Source organism: Lepidochelys kempii, chromosome 12, assembly GCF_965140285.1.
Source record: "Lepidochelys kempii isolate rLepKem1 chromosome 12, rLepKem1.hap1, whole genome shotgun sequence".
Classification (NCBI taxonomy): domain Eukaryota; kingdom Metazoa; phylum Chordata; order Testudines; family Cheloniidae; genus Lepidochelys; species Lepidochelys kempii.
Genome location: NC_136391.1, coordinates 39,331,909 through 39,351,881, shown reverse-complemented (window position 1 = coordinate 39,351,881; position 19,973 = coordinate 39,331,909). Strand labels below are relative to the sequence as shown.

Genomic DNA, 19,973 nt, shown 5'->3' with positions numbered 1-19,973 from the left:
GGGCCAGAACAGCCAGCCATGGAAAGAGAGGAGGAGAGGCCGCTTTCCTCATGGCACCCTGCCCGCAGGGCCAGGTGAGGAGGCACGGCAGGTGGAGAAGAGACAGCGCAGGACACACGGGGCTGCTGGGGGTCATATAGACTGGAGTTCAGAAGGGAGTGAGGGAGACAGATTGGGGCAGGGGCACAGGAACTAGTGGGGTGACAGAACTGAGCCAGGGACTGAACAGGAGTGGGGATGCACAGTCACATAGTAAAAGGGGGGAGAGGAGCGGCTGAGTGGGAGTGCATGGGGACTGGACGGATGTGCCTGACTGAATGGGAGAGGCCAGGGGGAGGGCCACCTCCCTAACAATTCCTCCTCCCCTGTCCCCCTTTCTCCCAGCCACCCCCAAAAACCCTCCAGGTTCACTCCCAGACTCCTGCCCAGCAATTACTTCCCTCTCCCTCAGCTCCTCCGTTACCCCGAATCCCCCCAGCCTTTGCACTGCTTCTGTGGGGCGCAGGAAATACAGTTCTGTACTGTACTTTAAATGAATTACTTCTAAAAGTTCTGTTATAATATGCCTAGTAAGGAAACTGTCAAAAAATATTTCTTAAATCTTTTTTGCTGTTACAGACATACATGCTGACAGATATTTTGCAATAAATCATAAAAATAATCGAAACTGATGTGATTATATTGTGTTATTTTGGCAAATAAGACACACAGAATTTTAACATATTATACACCGAATTTTAAATTTTTTAGTGCCGAATTCCCCCAGGCATAAGGGTTCAAGTAACTTCCAAGGCCACAGGAGTCAGTGGCAAAGCCAAGATTAGAAATCAAGAGCTCCTGTCTTCCAATCCCATATTCAGTTCAGTAGCCCATCCTGAAAGATAGGAAGGGTAACAGCACCACTACCACCCCTCCGTAGAATATAAGTGGCCAAAAAGCTAGGGCAGAGTGAGATCTGAGTGCTATCCTGGGTGCCAAGTTATTATATGTATTTATTTCAACACTTTTACATAGGCTAAGATTTTCACTTTTCTGCCTGAAGATGCTGACGACTTATAATACAGCTCCAAATTACAGGTACCAGGTACTGAATTCAGTTGTAGATTCTTGCACCGCTAGCAGAGAACAGGTTCAGTGACTCCTGGTGTTCAGGAACGGAATTTTAAAGGGAAAAATTGACTTTTTAACCCAGCCCTCCCCCATTGTTCTCCACTCCCTTCCCTATAAGGTATTTATGTAAAGTTGTAGTTATAGAAACACACACAATTGTTTTACCTTCTAGGTGTATTTATAAAAATTAAGGACATAACTTCAAATTTTATAGTCTGCTGCCAACAGGTGGCAGTATCCAAAAATGAAATATACACAAACAATTGATCAGCTGCAACCAACCTTGTGACAATCGCCTGTAGCCTAGGAAATTTGAAAAAGTGAAACGAAAAATTAAGGGAACATTTTCATTTTCTTACAGAAAATGTTGGTACAGTATTGAAATCAGCAAACCACCACTTACCCATAGTTAACGTTTTCTTTGACGTCCACCTCCCTATAATTTTTCAAAAGAGAAAAAAAAATTCATGAACTATTTAGCCATCTTTGTATGTCACAAAACAATCAAGCTATCAACATGATGATCCAAATATTCAATAGTTAGGATTTGCTGCGATATGTTACTTTGCTCTTGCAATGATTAAGGGCTTAAAAATTGCTGACATTTTCCAAGTTAAATTTAATGGCTCAACATACAAAGATTACTAAGGAGAAAAAGTTATGTCCTATATCAATCTGGTTAGACAGAACTGTTCCTCTTGAATTTCCCGAATGAATCGGATGATCACTTTTTCAGCACTCAATTCATTATAGTTTTATGAATTCTGTTCAACTCTGCTGCACACAAGTAAAAGGTTAAACTAACTATTTAAGGAGAGTACAAGTGCCTAGCAAAATGGGGCACTGTTCTTGACAGGGTCTCTGCTGAGTACTACTTCAATACTGTAAAATAATAACCTGACTATTTGTAGGTTTAAGAGGACAGGTTTTACACAATGTTAAAACCCAGGCTGAAATTATTGATCCAGGCTTTGACTACGTAGATATTTAAGAATTGTAATACCGGCGTTGTAGTTAACCTGTTAATATTAGGGACAACATGTACTGGTTACGTGTGGAAGTTTTTCAGAATCAAATAGAGGGGCATGGATCAGTTGTTCATGTTGTGCACCCTGTCAGTACCCGTCCTGGGCCGGGAAACCTAATGATCCAACCAGCGGACCAAATTTGGTGATGAATCCTGGTCACATGCCACTTGAGGAATGTTGCAGATATGCTAAGATGAGAATCAAATAAAAGCAGGTTACAGAATGACTGATGTTAGCTTTTACTGTATATAGGGAGTTACTGTTCTGCAACCACCTGCAGAATTGGGTGCATGGTCCCTCTCATGGTGAAAATGTGGAAAAGGAATTATATTTAATTCCAGGGCAAATCTGCACCTAACAACCAAACAGTTTCATTTGCCCCTCTTATGTTTTCATTTCCTCCACCTTCAAACTAGCTGCAACCAAGGCTTGGCAAATGCATTCTTGTAGGGGGTGTGTGTGTGTGGGTGGGTGGGTGGGTGTGGTGTCTACACACACCAGGGCTTACCCTTTAGTTCCTGCAGAACTTATGCCTTAATGTTTTTAAATTATTTTCTAGTCCATATGACTTAAAAAAGACCCAGAAAACCAACTCCTAAAGGTAACTGGTGTCATATTGCCTGCCGGAGTCTACAGCCAGCCAGAAACACTGGAGAGCCGTGAACTGCTTCCAGTCCCCAAAGCAGGGTGCTGACTGATGTTTCCATCACTCCCACTTAGTTTTACCTCACAAAAATCCTGCAGGTTTGATGTTTCAGACATTTCCCATTCCCAAAATCTTCCCACTCTGCAAGTCCTGACTGCATGTAGGTTAAGTCTTCTGGTTGGTGACCTATCAAATGATTAATCAAGGGCTGACTAAGATGTCAGAGGCTGATCTAGTGCCATGCCAACCATGATTGCTGCCCTTAGACTTACAGTGAGCATTAACCCAGTCAAGATGGTGTCACTGCTGCTCTGGTGATGCAGGGTATTGGTGTGTACACACACGATATTCACTTTTTAGTGTATGTTTGAGTTGTGTAAATACCAAAAGGAACACAAATCAGTAGCCCAAACTAACATGACAAATGCAACATGCAAGACGACAATCAAATTGGCATATCAGGCTCTGAAGAAACAAGAGCAAAGTACTCTGAAGGAATAAAGTTAAAAAAGCATAGAAGGAAAACTGGTTTTGAACTAGGACCAAGCTGAGGCGTGCCAAGTAACAGTAGGGCCTATCAGTTTTTGCTGGCATGTTTCTGATGTTGTTACATACATTTGGCTAATCTTCAGAGGGCTGTGTATTTCTACACAATTGGACTGAAAGGTTAACTGCAAACAGACATTCAGGGATTACTTCCCACTCATCTACTCCAAAAAGCAAGGATACATGCACAAAGCCACATCTTACGCTGGATCTCGGACATCTCTAGTGATGCGATAATTCCAGTCCCGGAAAAATTCATTCTCTTTGTCGAATTCACGTTCGTCTTCTCCAATGGTCACCGTAAACCGCTTCTCCTCAAAATCAGGCTCTTGTTCTTTTCTCATTGTTGCCTTTTTTAATACCTGTCACAAGGCACAATGAAAAGCTTTTTAAGGAAGCAACAATTTTGAGGCATGGAGGGCAAAGTTCAGCTTACTAATAGCACATCAGCACTAGTGAGGGATCTGCTTCCTAATTAACCTGTCCCTCTTCTGTTCAATTCTCATGAACAGTTAGGGTTTGGATATCTACTTGAAACAAAACATGTAATATGTCATTATCCTGTTAGCTCACAAAGATGAATCAGAAAGCTTTACCTCTTTAGCATGCCGGAGTCCTCTCTCCCAGGCACTTTCTGTTGGAGGGTCTGGAGGGGGTGGGGGCAAAATTTCATCAACTACAGGTGCACCCTGTTAGAAAAATGAGAAGGAAAGGGAAAAAGACACAGGCTGATATTAGAATTGGAAAATGGTGCTTTGTGAACGTTAGCGAATATCCAGGCGAAACATCGGTAGGGAGACACTTGAAAAGTTATTAGCATTTACTAGAGGTTGTAAAAAGGGCCTTCTTAAGAATTATGCATCCCAGAAGAACATTTGATTTTGCTAAGTTAACAGCCCAAATAAAACAAATCCTTCAACGCCTGCAATGTATCTGCAGATCTAAACAAGCAAAAAATGCAGAAGCAACAAATGCAAACCGGTGTGTTCATACCCAAGGGTTTGCTGGCATCAGTGGGTGAGGGCCAATGGGAGGAGCGCCGTTGGGTGAGAAAGGGTCTGGTTTGGAGATCAAGGAGTAGTTCCCTTTATCGTTCACACCAGGATGGATAAACCTACAGTTCATTCCCCAAGTACAGTGACCTGTGAAAAAGCACAGAAATCTCATTAAAATGCTGTACAGAATAGTCAAATACCTGGAAGCTCTGGTATCTTGTTCAGCTCCAGAACTATCTGAAGTCTTCCAGGAGAGAACATCTCTGATTTTCAGAGCCATGACCTTTCTGCTCCCCACATTGGTCCACCGTCACTTACTTTCAGGGCACCCCGCAAAGCCTTTTTGCCTGGGCTTTCCCTGCGAGATGAATTCAGTTGGGATCATGTGTGAGCAAAAACCCAAGACACTTACTCTGGTAGGGTGGGAGGGCTGTTTATGTGGGTAGTGATCCAGAGAGTTGTGTGTGCACTTTTATAAGTAAAAAGTGCATAGAGCATAGTTAGGAACTTTTATAGCTCAAAACTAAATAACCGAGCAAGAAGTTTAAAGGCATCAGTCTGAGTTAAATACACAGTCTGGTGATAGGGAGGAAAAATATAACCCAAGCGCGTCTAATAGCTGATTCTGCACAGGAGCAGGAGAAACATTCTCAGGGGGCCAGAGACAAAGTTTCACATCGGCTCCGCTGAAAGTCCACTTACGATGCTTCAGTGGATTAGGTGAAGTTATCGTACCCATGGGGAACTCAGGTGTTTGTAATGGGATATGGGCTACTTCCTGGTCTAAATTTAGCTCAGGTTAGTAGGTAACAGAACTTGCTTTTCCCTTTAGCTGCTCACATGAAATCATTTGATGGACCTTCAGTAGAGATCCTGATAGGTGTCTGTGTCACACAACCACTGCTATAACTGCAACCTTGATTGGCAGTCTCAGCATCAGCGATGAAAAGTTAACAGAACACAGAAATTTAACCACATTCTCACCCCTAAAGGTGGTCCCTCCAAGTCAAGGTGGAGACACATTGGCAGGACAACACACAAAGGAAAGTTACTTTGACACTGTCTGTGTTGTATCAATTCTGTGCTAACGGGGAATTCGGTCTCCAAGGCTGTCCATTGCCAGGACACTAAGTTAACTGTGAGCTTTATATGTGATCAAAGATAACACTGAGTAAGTTAACCTGAGTCATTTGGTACTTTCATGTTTTCTAAGAGGGTTAGTGTGCCCCCTTCAGGAACTTTATAAAACTGACTTCACTCATTAAGAGAGGATAATATATTTGAATATTTCCAGTAGGGCTGTCAAGCGATTAAAAAAATTAATTGTGTTTAATCACACTGTTAAACAATAGAATACCATTTATTTAAATATTTTGGATGTTTTCTACATTTTCAAATATATTGATTTCAATTACAACACAAAATACAAAGTGTACAGTCCTCACTTTATATTTATTTTTGATTACAAGTATTTGCACTGTAAAAAAACCAAAAGAAATAGTATTTTTCAATTCACCTAATACAAGTACTGTAGTGCAATCTCTTTATCATGAAAATTGAACTTACAAATGCTGAATTATGTACAAGAAAAGCGGCATTCAAAAATAAAACCATGTAAAATTTTAGAGCCTGCAAATCCACTCAGTCCTTCTTCTTGTTCAGCCAATCGCTTAGACAAACAAGTTTATTTACATTTGCAGGAGATAATGCTTCTTGTTTACGTCACCTGAAAGTGAGAACAGGCTTTCTCATGGCACTGTTGTAGCTGGCGTCGCAAGATATTTATGTGCCAGATGTGCTGAAGATTCACTTATCCCTTCATGCTTCAGCCACCACGCCAGGGGACATGCGTCCATGTTGATGACGGGTTCTGCTTGATAACAATCCAAAGTAGTGTGGACTGACGCACGTTCATTTTCATTATCTGAGTTAGATGCCACCAGCAGAAGGTTAATTTTCCTTTTTTGTGGTTCAGGTTCTGTAGTTTCCACATTGGAGTGTTGCTCTTTTAAGACGTCTGAAAGCATGCTCTATACCTCGTCCATCTCACATTTTGGAAGGCGTTTCAGATTCTTAAACCTTGGGTCGGCTGCTGTAGCTATCTTTAGAAATCTCACATTGGTATCTTCTTTGCGTTTTGTCAAATCTGCAGTGAAAGTGTTCTTAAAATGAACAACATGTGCTGGGTCATCATCCGAGACTGCTAGAACATGAAATATATGGCAGAATGCAGATAAAACAGAGCAGGAGACACACAATTCTCCCCCCCAGCAGTTCAGTCACAAATTTAATTAACGCATTTTTTTTTTTAACAAGCGTCATCAGCATACAAATGTTTAGCATATCTGGCACGTAAATACTGTGCAATGCCGGCTACAAAAGTGCCATGTGAACATCTGTTCTCACTTTCAGAGGACATTGTAAACAAGAAGGGAGCAGCATTATCTCCTGTAAATGTAAACCAACTTGTTTGTCTTAGTGACTGGGTGAACAAGAAGTAGGACTGAGTGGACTTGTAGGCACTGAAGTTTTACATGGTTTTGTTTTTGAGTGCAGTTATGTAACAAAAAAAAATCTACATTTGTAAATAACACTTTCACGACAAAGATTGCACTACAGTACTTGTGTGAGGTGAATTGAAAAATACTATTTCTTTTATCATTTTTACAGTGCAAATATTTGTAATAAAAAATACACACTTTGATTTCAATTACAACACAGAATACAATGTGTATGAAAATGTAGAAAAACATCCAAAATATTTCATACATTTCAATTGGTATTCGATTGTTTAACAGTGCGATTGAAACTGCCATTAATCGTGATTAATTTTTTTAATCACAATTAATTTTTTAATCGCGATTAATTTTTTTGAGTTAATCACGTGAGTTAACTGTGATTAATTGACAGCTCTAATCTCCAGTAAAGGTGTAAAGGGTTTGGAAGTTGAATGCTAGGACTATTAATAAGACTCTACACAGACCATTTTTTATTTCTTGTTGAAATATGTCAAGTGCAAGACTTACTCCTGGCAAGTAAGAGGCCCTTGTGCATGTGGTAGAATAGCTACAAATTAGGTGTTCCACTAGGATAGGTTATAAACATACATTATTTCACAGAATCAGTTATAGTTATCAAAATGGACTGATGTGGCCACATGACATGACACTTAGCAATTAATTCCTCAGAAAGAGCGGAGACTAGAATTTGAGCATCAGAGGTCCCACAATGATGCTTTTAGCTTGGCTCCTGGATGGCAATATTCTTATAGACCTCCTGTACCGGGGAAGACAGAGATGAAATCAAGGTCACTTAAACAAAGCTGAAACCAAAGGATTGTATCTTTGGCAAAAGAGCTTGACGTGATTCAATCTGAACTTTTCACACGCTGAGATAAGGGACTGGTGATCACAATAATTCTGTGACGCATTGTGATGTAATATGATTGAACAACACTAAGAATGAAGGAACAAACAACCCCACCTAGGGAAAACTCACCTGGTTCAAACAGAGGAACACACCCCTTCCAGCGATATCACTACCAAACTCATGACAGGAAACAAACAATTAGATACAGGAAGCCACTCAATAAAACAGGCAAGCGACACTTAATGCTCAGCTCTTGGAAAAATCCTAAACAAATCCCTCTGTAGTCGTTGTTCAACACAGCAGAGAAAGCAAGTCTTCCCACTCCCCACTTTCTAGCTTTATTTTAGTTAGTTTATTTCATTTATAATTTCTATTAAAACAAAAGCATTTGGGTGAACACAACTTTAAGGGGAAGTTGAAGGAACTCAGTCTAATATGGTCCATATTAAATTCAGTTAAAAACAAGGCTTTACAAAACCAAGTCTCCACATGTTTTGAAGAAATTCCATGGAAACAGATTTTTTTTTTTAAACATTCTCCACAGTCTTTGCAACAATGTGCTAGCATACGAGACCTTGAAAGTGAAACTGGTTAGTTTATTTCCAATGATCAAGATGGAGAAAATGCAAAACGCGAACAGAAAGCACAAACAGGTTAGTTTTTAAACCTTTGTTTTACAAATCTCAGGTGTTGTGTGTAACAAAGGCAAGAACATTTGTTGAGTAAAATATGATTTTTCACTCAATAGCACTCCTCTTTAATCCCAGTCCATAAAGACCTAAGTAAGTAAAATCCATTTATTCACATCTGAATATTGGTGACATTGTAGCAGAATTTTTGGACGCCTTCGATCTATAGCTAGCTTTGAACACTCAGCGGCTGAACTCTGATTGATCTGCCACAAATCATTTATCCATCTACTCGCTGGTCATCCTCTACTATGATAATCTGCCACTTTTGAGGTTACTTCCATCTCTGCGCCTGATGGGACCAATGTGCATAAGTTTGTGCCTATTGATTTCTGACAGCAGGGTCTGCTGGTCTCCAATAATATTTCTAACATAAGCATGTGTCTTTTTTCCCCCCCCCCCATTCAGGAAATATGCAAGAGTCTTTGCCAGCACCACATCTCAAAGGCTTGAATTTTCTTCTTGTCAGCAGAATTAGTTTCCCACAATTCACATCCATAAGTCACTATGGAAAAAATAAGCTGTTCACCAATAGTACCTTTGTACATGTTGAGATACCACAGTGTTTCCAAACTTTTGTAAGGGAGGCCATTGCTGATGAGCCATTCCTAGTCATGTTCTGATTTCTTTGGAACAGCCGCCTTGGTTGGTATGCATGAGCCCAGAAAATTACTCTACGGCCTCTACAACCTGACGTAACCGTACTGTCCGAGTATTCTGTTTCTGTTAATCATGTCCATGTGCATGCATTTCATTTTCACCTCATTCAGGGATAGTCAAACAGACACCAACATATGGTGCCTTCCCTCAGTGGCTGTAGCAAAGAGCACTGCTATCCGAGGCTGGTTAAAAGGTGTCCGTTAACGAAATCCCAGCTCCTTCCACTTTGTCAAAACCTTCCAGGGCTTGTCTCGTAACTAATTCTGCACACATGTTGAAAAGGCTTGGGGACAGAATAATCCCTCGTCTCACCCAGTGGAAAAGCAGTTGCTATCACCTGCTGCTGTTTGCACCGTGGTCTGTTACTGACAGTGGAGACTTGTGATGAGTTCAGGGAGATGTTTTGGAATCCACAGGTCTGCCAGGGTCCTCCAAAGACAGTCACGTCAGAAGGTATCAATGGTTTTGAGTAGTCAATGAAATACATGATCAATAGGTGATTAAACTCCTTGCATTTTTCAATGATATAATGGATAAGAACATAAGATTGGCCATACTGGGTCAGACCAAAAGTCCATCTAGCCCAGTATCCTGTCTTCCGGCAGTGGCCAAAGCCTGGTGCCCAAGAAGGAATGAACAGAACAGGTAGTCATCAAGTGATCCATGCCCTGTTGCTCATTCCCAGCTTCTGGCAAACAGAGGCTAGAGACACCATCCCTGCCCATCCTGGCTAATAGCGATTGATGGACCTATCCTCCAGGAACTTAACTAGTTCTTTTTGAATCCTGTGATAATTTGGCCTTCACAACGTCCTCTGGCAAGGAGTTCCACAGACTGTGCGTTGTATGAAAAAACATTTCCTTTTGTTTTAAACCTTCTGCCTATTCATTTCATTGGGTGACCCCCTAGTTCTTGTGTTATGAGAAGGAGTAAACAACACTCCCTTATTTACTTTCTCCACACCAGTCATGATTTTATAGACCTCTCTCATATCTCCCCTTAGTCGTCTCTTTTCCAAGCTGAAAAGTCCCAGTCGTATTAATCGCTCCTCATAAGGAAGCTGCTCATTTTTGTTGCCCTTTTCTGAACCTTTTCCCATTCCAATACAGTATAACTTTTTTGAGATGGGGCGACCACATCTGCAAGCAGTATTCAAGATATGGGCGTACCATGGATTTATAGAGGCAATACGATATTTTCTGTTTTATTATCTATCCCTTTCTTAATGATTTCTAACATTGTTCGCTTTTTTGACAGCCGTTGCACATTGAGTGGATGTTCTCAGAGAACTATCCACAATGACTCCAAGATCTTTCTTGAGTGGAAATTTAGACCCCACCTAATTTAGACCCTATCATTTTATATGTGATGCTCGTGATCTGATCATGTGTGCCTCGTCCCTCTCTGAAACCGGCTTGTTATAGTGGTTTCTGTTTCTACCATTCCTTCATTCAATCCTAGATTACACAGAGCAGAATTTCGCCCGGGTGCGATAATAGGGAGATAATATGATTGTTACTACACTCTGTTATGTCTTCTTTCTCTGATAAAGGCAGAAAGATTTCATTCGGCCAGTCATTTGGTCAGTTTCTAATCATCCATACATCACTGCAAATTTTCCACATGAGATCAATATGTGGTCATCAATCTCTTTTAACAATTATGCTGATACATTATCTACCCCCAGTGTTTTACCAGGCTTTTTTTTTTTTTTTTTTTTTAAATATAATAGCATGCACTACTTCCTGCTGCAGGATTCATGGCTCCCGTTCCACACTCTCTTTTCCGCTGTCCTGTATTTTACGTGGCTCCAATGAGGCTTACAGATTGTCACAGTAATCCCTCCACCATCGTTTAGTGTCATCACCTTCAGTGAGGACTCTGCCATTATGATCTGTTATCATGAAGACCATAAAGACCTAAAATTTCATTAATCCAGATTGTATTGTATCACATACTTTAATAGGGCTCACACTTTTGATGTTCTACACTGAGGGAAAAAGCTTCTCTTCCTAGACTATGCTAGTAGCCTACTCAGTCTGAATCCAGTGTTTTGTGCTAAAAGGGACACCACCATTCCTCACCTAATCAATCAATTCCGATGCTACGTCTGCCTTTAACACTGGGCTTCTTTGGAACTCTTTATGGACAGTTTCTAAAAATGTTCTGCATTTCAGAACAGTACATTTACACGCAACACACTGCTTGGTAGAAAAGGCAGACACTATTAGTCAAATGCAATACAGAGCAGATCTGTGTTGGTGGAGCTGCAAGGAAAGGAACATGACACACCAAGTTAACATTTACAGCGAAATGCAACATTATTTCTAGCCTTGTCTTCAATAAAAGACATTTCAATAAATGTCTCAAAGGAAGAAGTGGAATCCTATTGTTTGAGATTTATAGAAGTAACCTGGATACTGGAGTGCAGGGAACAATTCTGTTAAAGCAGGGCATGAACTAGACAAGAACAAATGAGTATTTTCCATCTCTAATTTGTACAAAATGTAATATTTTAAAAACATTTTAAGCAATATTTAATTATTAAGAGGATGTCTGAAAATAATTTTATTTCAAGGTGTGGTAAGTCATCCTTTATTTGAGGAATTCTGCACTTAAGACAGAACAATTTTTACATATTTTGCATGTTGGCCTTGCGTAAAATCAGCACTTGGCCACCATGGAAAAGAAAGGTGATACTGAGCCATGTCTGGGACAACATGCCTCATGTGACTAGTATAACAGTTGCACAACTGAACAAGAGAAGCCACAGAGTGCTCGATTCACTCCCTCTGCTGTAGTATATTGTTACCTTTCATGAAGAATCGGCAGGTGGGACGCGGCCTCACTTTCCTATCACTGGGATCTTTAACTTCTCCCTCCTCCAGATCATCATCCTGCAAGGCACAGAAGGACAGATGCTTAAAAGAGTCAAGTCATCATGAAAACCACAGACTCTTTCACAGTAAAATCAAAGCCAGCAACTCCAAAGTTACTGGGAATGTGTGTCGTGGGGCAACTGGGAACATAACAGTGGGATATGCACTGTGGACCTTCCCATGCCTAAGAAAGGGTAGGGAGGGTATTAATTCTAGTGTTCCAGGGGAGACTGGAAATCCTGCAAGAATCAAGAGCTTCTTAGTACCTAGACAAGGCTTCAGATTCTAAGATGCACCCATTTTCCATGTTTTAAAATAGTTTTAGTTAAACTGGGGCAAACCCAAGTGGATACTCTGAAATCAACTGATTTATCTTGAGTCCCTCCTTTGGTTTATCAATTTAAAAATGCACGTTTAATTACAATGCTGTGACTCTTGTATACAGACCAGCCCGAAAGACTGACTGGTGAGGAAAGCTGAGACAGATGTTGGGAACCTACCTATTAAGTTCTGGAGGACAACTGCTGTGTTATAACACCCATTTGAATATGCCTCTTTATCATGTGTAGTGACAGAATCTCTTGAACAGCCTTTCAGGGAGGAAGTTAGGTCTGTTGTTTTCATAGTCCCCTGTTGCAGCAGTTAAATCACACTCCCTTCTCCACCATTCCTACCCTTTTATTTTTTAACACTGCTCAAGAGTTCAGTGTTGACTCACAAACCAGCATGGCTTATAATGGAACTTGGCATAAACTGAGAGCCATGATACAGCACAGGGAGAAACTCAGGAAGAAGGAGCGCGTAGAAGCTCTCTAAATTGCCTTCAAGATTAGTCATCCTGGAAGATTAGACATCAAAATATGATTTATGAAAAGAAATGTATGTCCACAGAATAAAACAAGTGTAGCTTCACAGAGCAGGCCTTTGCTTTTGTTCTCAAAGGAAACCCTTTCGGAAAAAGCTTTCAGCCACTTGGATTTGTCAGGTCAAAGGGAGGGTTTTTTTAAAAGGGGTCCAGTGGAGAGAAAATATGCATGTGACAAGCGACATCAAAGGCACTAGGGGCAAGAATGACAGCTGTTCCGACTAAGGGTATGTCTACAATGCAGCTGTGAGCATGCTTCCCGGCTTGGGCAAATGGACATGTGCTGGCTCTCCTCAAGGTAGCATGCTAAAAACAACAGCGTAGCCAGCAGTTGCATGGGCAGTGGCTCAGGCTAAGCCACCTGCTCACAAACACATCTGGACATCCTGAGTATATACTCCATCAACAAGCCCAAGCTGCTGCCCATGCGACCCCTGGCTACACTGCTATTTGTAGCATGCTAGCTCAAGCAGAGCTAGTGTGTGTCTGTCTACCCATTCTGGGAAGCACAGTGTAGATGTGCAGTGTAGATGTACCCAAAAAGGTGCTGGAACCTTATCTTGCCTCTCTCAGCTTCTCTACCTCAGAGATGCAAATATTTCCCTACTGTCTGTGGAACACATCTTAATAGAGAGAGTGTCTTGTGGACACCTTCCCTCTCACTGGCAATCGTGACATCCCTGTAGCAACTACAGTGATTACATCCATGGAAAAGTTATATGAAGAAAGCGTTTTATGTATTTTTATCAACGTAATAGCTGGAAACTAGGAGAAATGTCCACTTGGCTCTGGATAACCCAGCTCTCCAGGGACCCACTGTTTAATATCTCTTTCACTATATTCCTTCCAAGATTCTCTTGGGCCAGAGCTTTTTAAAAATGCCTGCAAATGTGTACATATTTAAATCTTGTGCTAGTTTTTCTTCCCCATCAAGCTAAAAATGTCTGCAAACAGCATAAATTGCAGACAAATTAACATCTCCCCCCCAAAAAGATGGGTCTTGCATTCAACATAATGTGAATGGTAGAGCCAGCTTAACACAGCTCCTTTCAATAGAACTGTGTGAAATCTTTGATAACCTGGTGCTTGAACAAAAGAGTATTTAATTCTGTGCGGTCTAACGAGAATCAGACAGCTGGGATCTTCATTATAAGCTAATGTATGAAAGCCATTCAGAATGCAAATTCATCTTGCATATTAGTGTGGACAGCATTCCCAGGAACCCCTAGCAATTGGGAGGAATGCTTTAGTATGAACAACGAGGAGTCTGGTGGCACCTTAAAGACTAACAGATTTATTTGGTTTCAGAGTAACAGCCGTGTTAGTCTGTATTTGCAAAAAGAAAAGGAGTACTTGTGGCACCTTAGAGACTAACCAATTTATTTGAGCATGAGCTTTCGTGTAGCTCACGAAAGCTCATAAATTGGTTAGTCTCTAAGGTGCCACAAGTACTCCTTTTCTTTTTTAGATTTATTTGGGCATAAGCTTTCGTGGGTAAAAAATCCACTTCTTCAGATGCATGGAGTGAAAATTACAGATGCAGGCATAAATATACTGACACCTGAAGAGAAGGGAATTACCTACAGGTGGAGAACCAGTGTTAAGAAGGCCATTTCAGCCAGGGTGGATGCGGTCCACTCCCAATAATTGATGAGGAAGTGTCAATACCAACAGAGGGAAAATTGCTTTTGTAGTGAGCCAGTCGCTTTAGTGTTGTATCAAGATGCATGTTAAAGTTATTCTGAAATGATTTTAGGGATCCACTAAATTTAAATTGCTTGGGTTCTCCCACCACAAGGATTTCAGGTAACACAGAAATGTCTAATCCAGGGGTGGGCAATAATTTTCGCAGGGGGATCACTCCAATGATTTTGGTAAGTCATCATGTGCCGCACATTTCTACCATATTAATGGAGCGGGTGTGGGGTCTGGGAGGGAGTTTGGGTGCAGGAGGGGGCTCCGGGCTGGTGCAGCATGTTGGGGTTCAGGAGAGGGTGACGGGTGTGGACTCTGGGAGGGAGTTTGGTGCAGGAGGGGGCTCCAGGCTGGGGCAGGGGTGCAGGAGGGGCTGTGGGGTTTGGGAGGCAGTTTGGGTGCAGGAGGGGATTCTGACCTGGGGTAGGGGGTTGGGGTCCAGGAGGGAGTGCAAGGTGTAGGCTCTGGCCGGGAGGCGCTTACCACAGGCAGCTCCCAGCCGGCGACACTGCCGGGCTCAGGCAGGCTGCGTGCATGCCATGGTCCCACCCACTTCCAGAATCGGCTGCGGCAGGCTGCTGCTGGCACGTCTCTGCATGCCCCTTGGGGGGAGGAGAACAGTGGGTCTCTGTTCGCTCCCTGCGCCCACAAGCACCACCCCCCGCAGCACCTATTGGCCAGTTTCCGGCCAATGGGAGCTTTGAGGATGGTGCTGGGGGTGGGGGCAGCGCATGGAGCTGCTTCCCCCTCCCGCCAGGGGCACGCAAAGACACGCTAGCAGCAGCCGGCCGCTTCCAGGAGCGGCGTGAGGTCACAACAGGCAGACAGCCTGCCTGAGCGCCCCGCTACGCCACGGGACTTTTAGCCGCCCAGAGATCACGAGGGGGCAGCCAAAGAGCCTGGTGGGCCAGACAGAAATGTTCGATGGGCCGGATCCAGCCCGTGGGCCGTATTTTGCCCACCCCATGTCTAACCTGTATTGAAATTGAGTCAGAACGTTTGAGTCATTTGAAAATATAGAATGTATTTTATCAGATCACCTTCCACAGTGAGCAGAACATAAGAGGAAACTTGTGATCCTGACCACTGAGTTAGCCAAAGCATCATGTGATTAAACATGAAAACAGGTGGTCAATGCAGGACAGATCAATTTTGTTACTGTATTCTACCTACAAGATTTAGGACACACTTCTACTGGATTACAAAAGGACTTGAGGTTTCTTTGAAAAAGCCCTAATAAGCTAAATCCTCTGTCATTCACCCCAGTTTCCTTAACGTTTTACCACAGTAGAGGTAGTTCAGCCAGACATCAATGCATAATTTGGGTTCTACGCTAACTTCAGCCAACGCCGGTCTACTACAGTTTCCACTCAGCTATGAACCTCTTTTAGAAAACAGCACTGCCAGCTGCAGCCCAACTGGGAAAGAAACTGAAATGACAGACGATTATTTTGCACGTCTCCTCCAATTAACTTCCTCTCCCTTAATCGTCAGTGAAGAACCTCTTACTTTTCTACCCTGCCCTCCTAGCTCTCAGATTTGGGTAACCTTCCTTGGCTGAGTAGGACTAGAAATGACTCCTTCCCAAAGCCATTGCTTCCTTGCTTGATTATCGAGAGGTGCTGCAGTGACAAACTTTCCCTGCCCAGTTGCACCTCTTGCATGGGGAACAAGAAACAGAGCCAAGAAATTGCACTTGGATCTCTGACAGAGAGGAATTAATGCTAACCACTTGGCTTTTATATTTTAAATGCTGTCTTACATTCCCAGTAGTCAGAGTGAAGTGTGGTCGAAACTCAAGACTGGGAGCCCATAGGAAGGGTTCTAGTCCCTGATCTGTGGTACTGAGAAAGTCATTTCACCACCAACTCATTCTCCTCCACCTGTAAAATGGCACTAATATTGCACACGGTGACTGATGAGTGCTGCTATACAGCAATCCAGGCACAAAGTACTAAGTAAGCACTACTGACCACAATTCCTAATGGGATCAGTCACTTTGCCTTTCTGAGTACAAACTCGGATAGGTCACCACAGGAAGTGTGAATCACCAAAATGTCAGACAACAACTTACTTTGATTGTCAGCTCTTTTATGTGTTTATACAGTGCCTAGCACAATGGGGTCCTGACCCATGACTAGGGTTTTAAGGCACTATTGCATATAAACAATACAATCTATTTTAAGCACATGGGTTTGCCACACATGCCAGACATCCCATCCGCAGGAGCCATTAGAGCCTGGTAGGTTAACAATGTACAAGTGATGACATAGCTTGTAAGCGCCTAGCATGTGGCTGGCTAACTAGGTGCTAGCATTACCCAAAAGTCCTTTGTGAGCAAAGGTAGAAAGCTGAAGCTCTGGAGACCCTGTGCACTGATCAGGACCACGTTTACTTGAGATCTTTACAGATGTTGTGCGCAACAGGGTTTTCCAGAGTACACAGCAACGGAAGTCACAATTAAGTACACAGCAGACCTTCCTTTTCAGAAGTGTGCACCTCATATATATGCTGGGGCATAACCTGAGGGATGGGCAGTGATGGACAGTTTGAGAGCCCACAGTAGTTATAGGCCATAAATTAGACCCAAAAAAAGCTACTGAAGATATTCACATCAAATATGACAGATGTTCAGGGCACGACAGCCTAAGAGCCAGCTAATTTTGAATCCAAGGGCAGAACAACAGATTTCCCCAACCCACAGAGGCTTGTTGAATTCCGTCCCCGTCTAAGGATAACTCAAACTTACATCAATCTCGCCATCATCAATTTCTCCATCATCTTCCTCTTTCTTCTTCTCTTTGAGAGGATCCTGGCCATCCTTTTCATCATCGCTTTTACTGTTGGATTTCTTCTCATCCTCAGGTGCATCGTCTCCCTTCTCCTCCTCCTCGTCATCCTCACCCCCCACCTTCTCGGCCTCATCCTCTGGAACAGCCGCACTTGGCTCCTCGGGAACTTCCTCATCATAGTCCAATTCATGCTCATCCAGTTCCCGGGTGACAGAGGATGCTTCGTCTCCAAGGTCATTTGTCTGGTCTTCCTCCTCCCTGAGACACGGGGAGCTCTTCAGCTCCCTGCTCTGCTCATTACTGTCAGAGTCCTGGGACTTGGTTTCACTTAAGTGGTCCTCCTCATCCGAGTGGTTCTCCTCTTCGCCCTGACTCAGTCCCCTGACTGCATCCTCCTCTTCCTCCAGAATGTTGCCATGACCCTCTCCATCCAGTTCCCGATCTGAGCCACTCTCTTTCAGGATTTCGTCGTCTGAGAGTTGCTGGTCCTCCTCCTCGGGAGAGCAGGGGTGTTGCTCAGGACTGTCGGAAACATCCATCAGTACTTGGTAGTCTGCTAAGGGCAAACACAGTACGTTTAGTATGTGGAACAAAAACCTTGTCCTCATAAAATACAGGAATACAGCTTGTATCTTTCTACTGGAGGAGGTGTTGCTTGAATGTATGGTCTCAGCTTACTCCACAGAACAAAAGAAGTTTAAATATCCAAACAGCTTAAATTGTTTATTTCAGTATTGTCCCAGACTGACTAGTTAAATGGGATGCTACACCTTGTGTATGCACAGATACAATCTTGGATAAGGATTTCACCTGCTTTTCCAAGCTACACAGGGTCAGGCCAAATCACTACTTGGATAGGCGACTTCCCCAAAAAATTCCAGATGCTGCATGAAACAGTGTGGTACTCTTCCCTAGAGGACAATACTTCACTAGAACCTCAGCATGGTGATATGCCGCAGCTTTAGGATGACATGTAAAATACAAGACCTAACCAGACATGGTTAAAGATCCAAGATAATCACATTCTGTCCACAAAGTAATTCCCCTCTCATTTCAACTGCGTAAGTCATTTTTCACATCTCCTTCTAAAAGCGGCAGACAGTACTGCTGGTGTAAAATGGCTGCTGCGTTCCACCCCAGAGGTAGCTGTATTTCATCAAGAGGTTGGTGAGCGCTGTATAAACAGGGTCTGATTTCAGAAGTGTTCAGTTCCCAAAAATCTATCTGAAGTAAATGGGAGCAATGGATGGTGCAGCTCCTCCGATTACAAGCTGTGTTCCAGGTTATGAACTTTGGCAAAAGCAGCTATATATACTGGCCAGAGCAAATACAAAACAAAAACTGTATGTGTGTGTGACTGATTTAAATTATTAAGAAATTTTGAATATAATTAAATTTAGAATGCAAAACTATGACTAAGCACCCCCCTCTCTACATAGTAACACTGTATCTAAAATATCTTTAAGTAAACATTTCTATTTCAAATATGTCCATGTGCTCTATCGTGTCTTTTTTGTATGGTCCATAAGAACATTTAAAAATTAGGTCTCTGCTTATGATAGAAAAGATAAGTACAGTAATGACAAGAGGCAAGGCAGAAGGTATTTCAGAAGTAATACATCAAACGCATTTGTGTTCCACAAAGGAGAAGGCTGACTTTATAGGGGACTGGATGGCCCAGGGAACTGGTAATGAGGTATAAGTCCTCTGACCTCCAAGTACAGTTGTTACCATCTGATAGCTGTTTGGTACTCTATGCAGTTACCTCAACCCTCAGAACAAAGTACATATCACCAGACAGATCACAATAACTGGCACCAGTTGGCAGTCTCAGAAGAAGCCAAGGACTGAATGGGCATGGGTCTAAACAGGGTATAGAGGTTACTCCTCCAGAACGCTGGAGAGGCAAACTAATGGTGTAGCATGAGGAAGTGTGTACTGTAGTTCTCCGTCCTGTACCTATGGGATGATTAAACAGAGGCCTTCAATTCCCAGCACTGTCAATCTGACGCTCTTCCAAAGTACTCACTTCACCATTAATTTTTTAAAATATATATGTACACACACACACACACACACGCACACATAGTCTGACTTGTCTTTGTGAAAGTGTTCTGTAATCATGGAGGTTTGGGAGGGCAGGAGGCAGAGTTTAGACGTCAAGAGGAATACTGGTACTGGGCTTGTTAAGGTAGCTTTATGGCTGAAAGAAAAATCATGGGATTGAAATCAGTTTTATTAAATTCCTCTCACAGACCGATTCCATCCCCCAAAATATGTATCATGCTTCACTCAATTGAGTCTTCTCCATTATAGATCCCTGAAAGCTTGTTCACTTTGTGGAACAACTGCAGTTGAGAGCTGCATAAAGTACCAGACTTTCACTGATTACATTTAAACTCTTTAGATGAAAGATGCTACATATACAAAATATTATATTGAACCAGGCAGAAGGGAGCTTCTCTAAGGAGACCACCCATGTCTCCTTCAAACAGTTTGTATCCATTAATTCTACTTCTGTGTGAAAAAAGAGTTACCGCCAGCAGTCAGCTGAGCAGTATTTTCTACTCTCCTGATCCACAACTGGCTCACTCACTCTTCCCTACTGAGTTTCTTTGACCCGGACCGTAGCAAAAAAGGCTGCCATTTACCTTAGGAGTAGGCAATAGACTATGACAGGGGCATGCTAGGTCTCCGGT

The 19,973-nt window shown here is 42.5% G+C and overlaps 1 protein-coding gene across 4 annotated transcripts in view; it reads right to left on the bottom strand.

The window, feature by feature from the left end:
* Positions 1-19,973, bottom strand: part of ZC3H18 (zinc finger CCCH-type containing 18) — a 60,324-nt gene that overhangs the window by 31,664 nt on the left and 8,687 nt on the right. For all 4 annotated transcript variants that reach the window (XM_073308178.1, XM_073308177.1, XM_073308179.1 and 1 more), the window contains 6 exons: positions 17,232-17,830; positions 11,856-11,940; positions 4,324-4,472; positions 3,927-4,019; positions 3,535-3,692; positions 1,514-1,546 (listed from right to left, as the gene is read on the bottom strand). In XM_073308178.1, coding sequence (XP_073164279.1) covers positions 1,514-1,546; positions 3,535-3,692; positions 3,927-4,019; positions 4,324-4,472; positions 11,856-11,940; positions 17,232-17,813 — 1,100 coding nt within the window. In that variant the 5' untranslated portion in view covers positions 17,814-17,830. Of the gene's footprint in view, positions 1-1,513; positions 1,547-3,534; positions 3,693-3,926; positions 4,020-4,323; positions 4,473-11,855; positions 11,941-17,231; positions 17,831-19,973 lie in introns of those variants that run through there.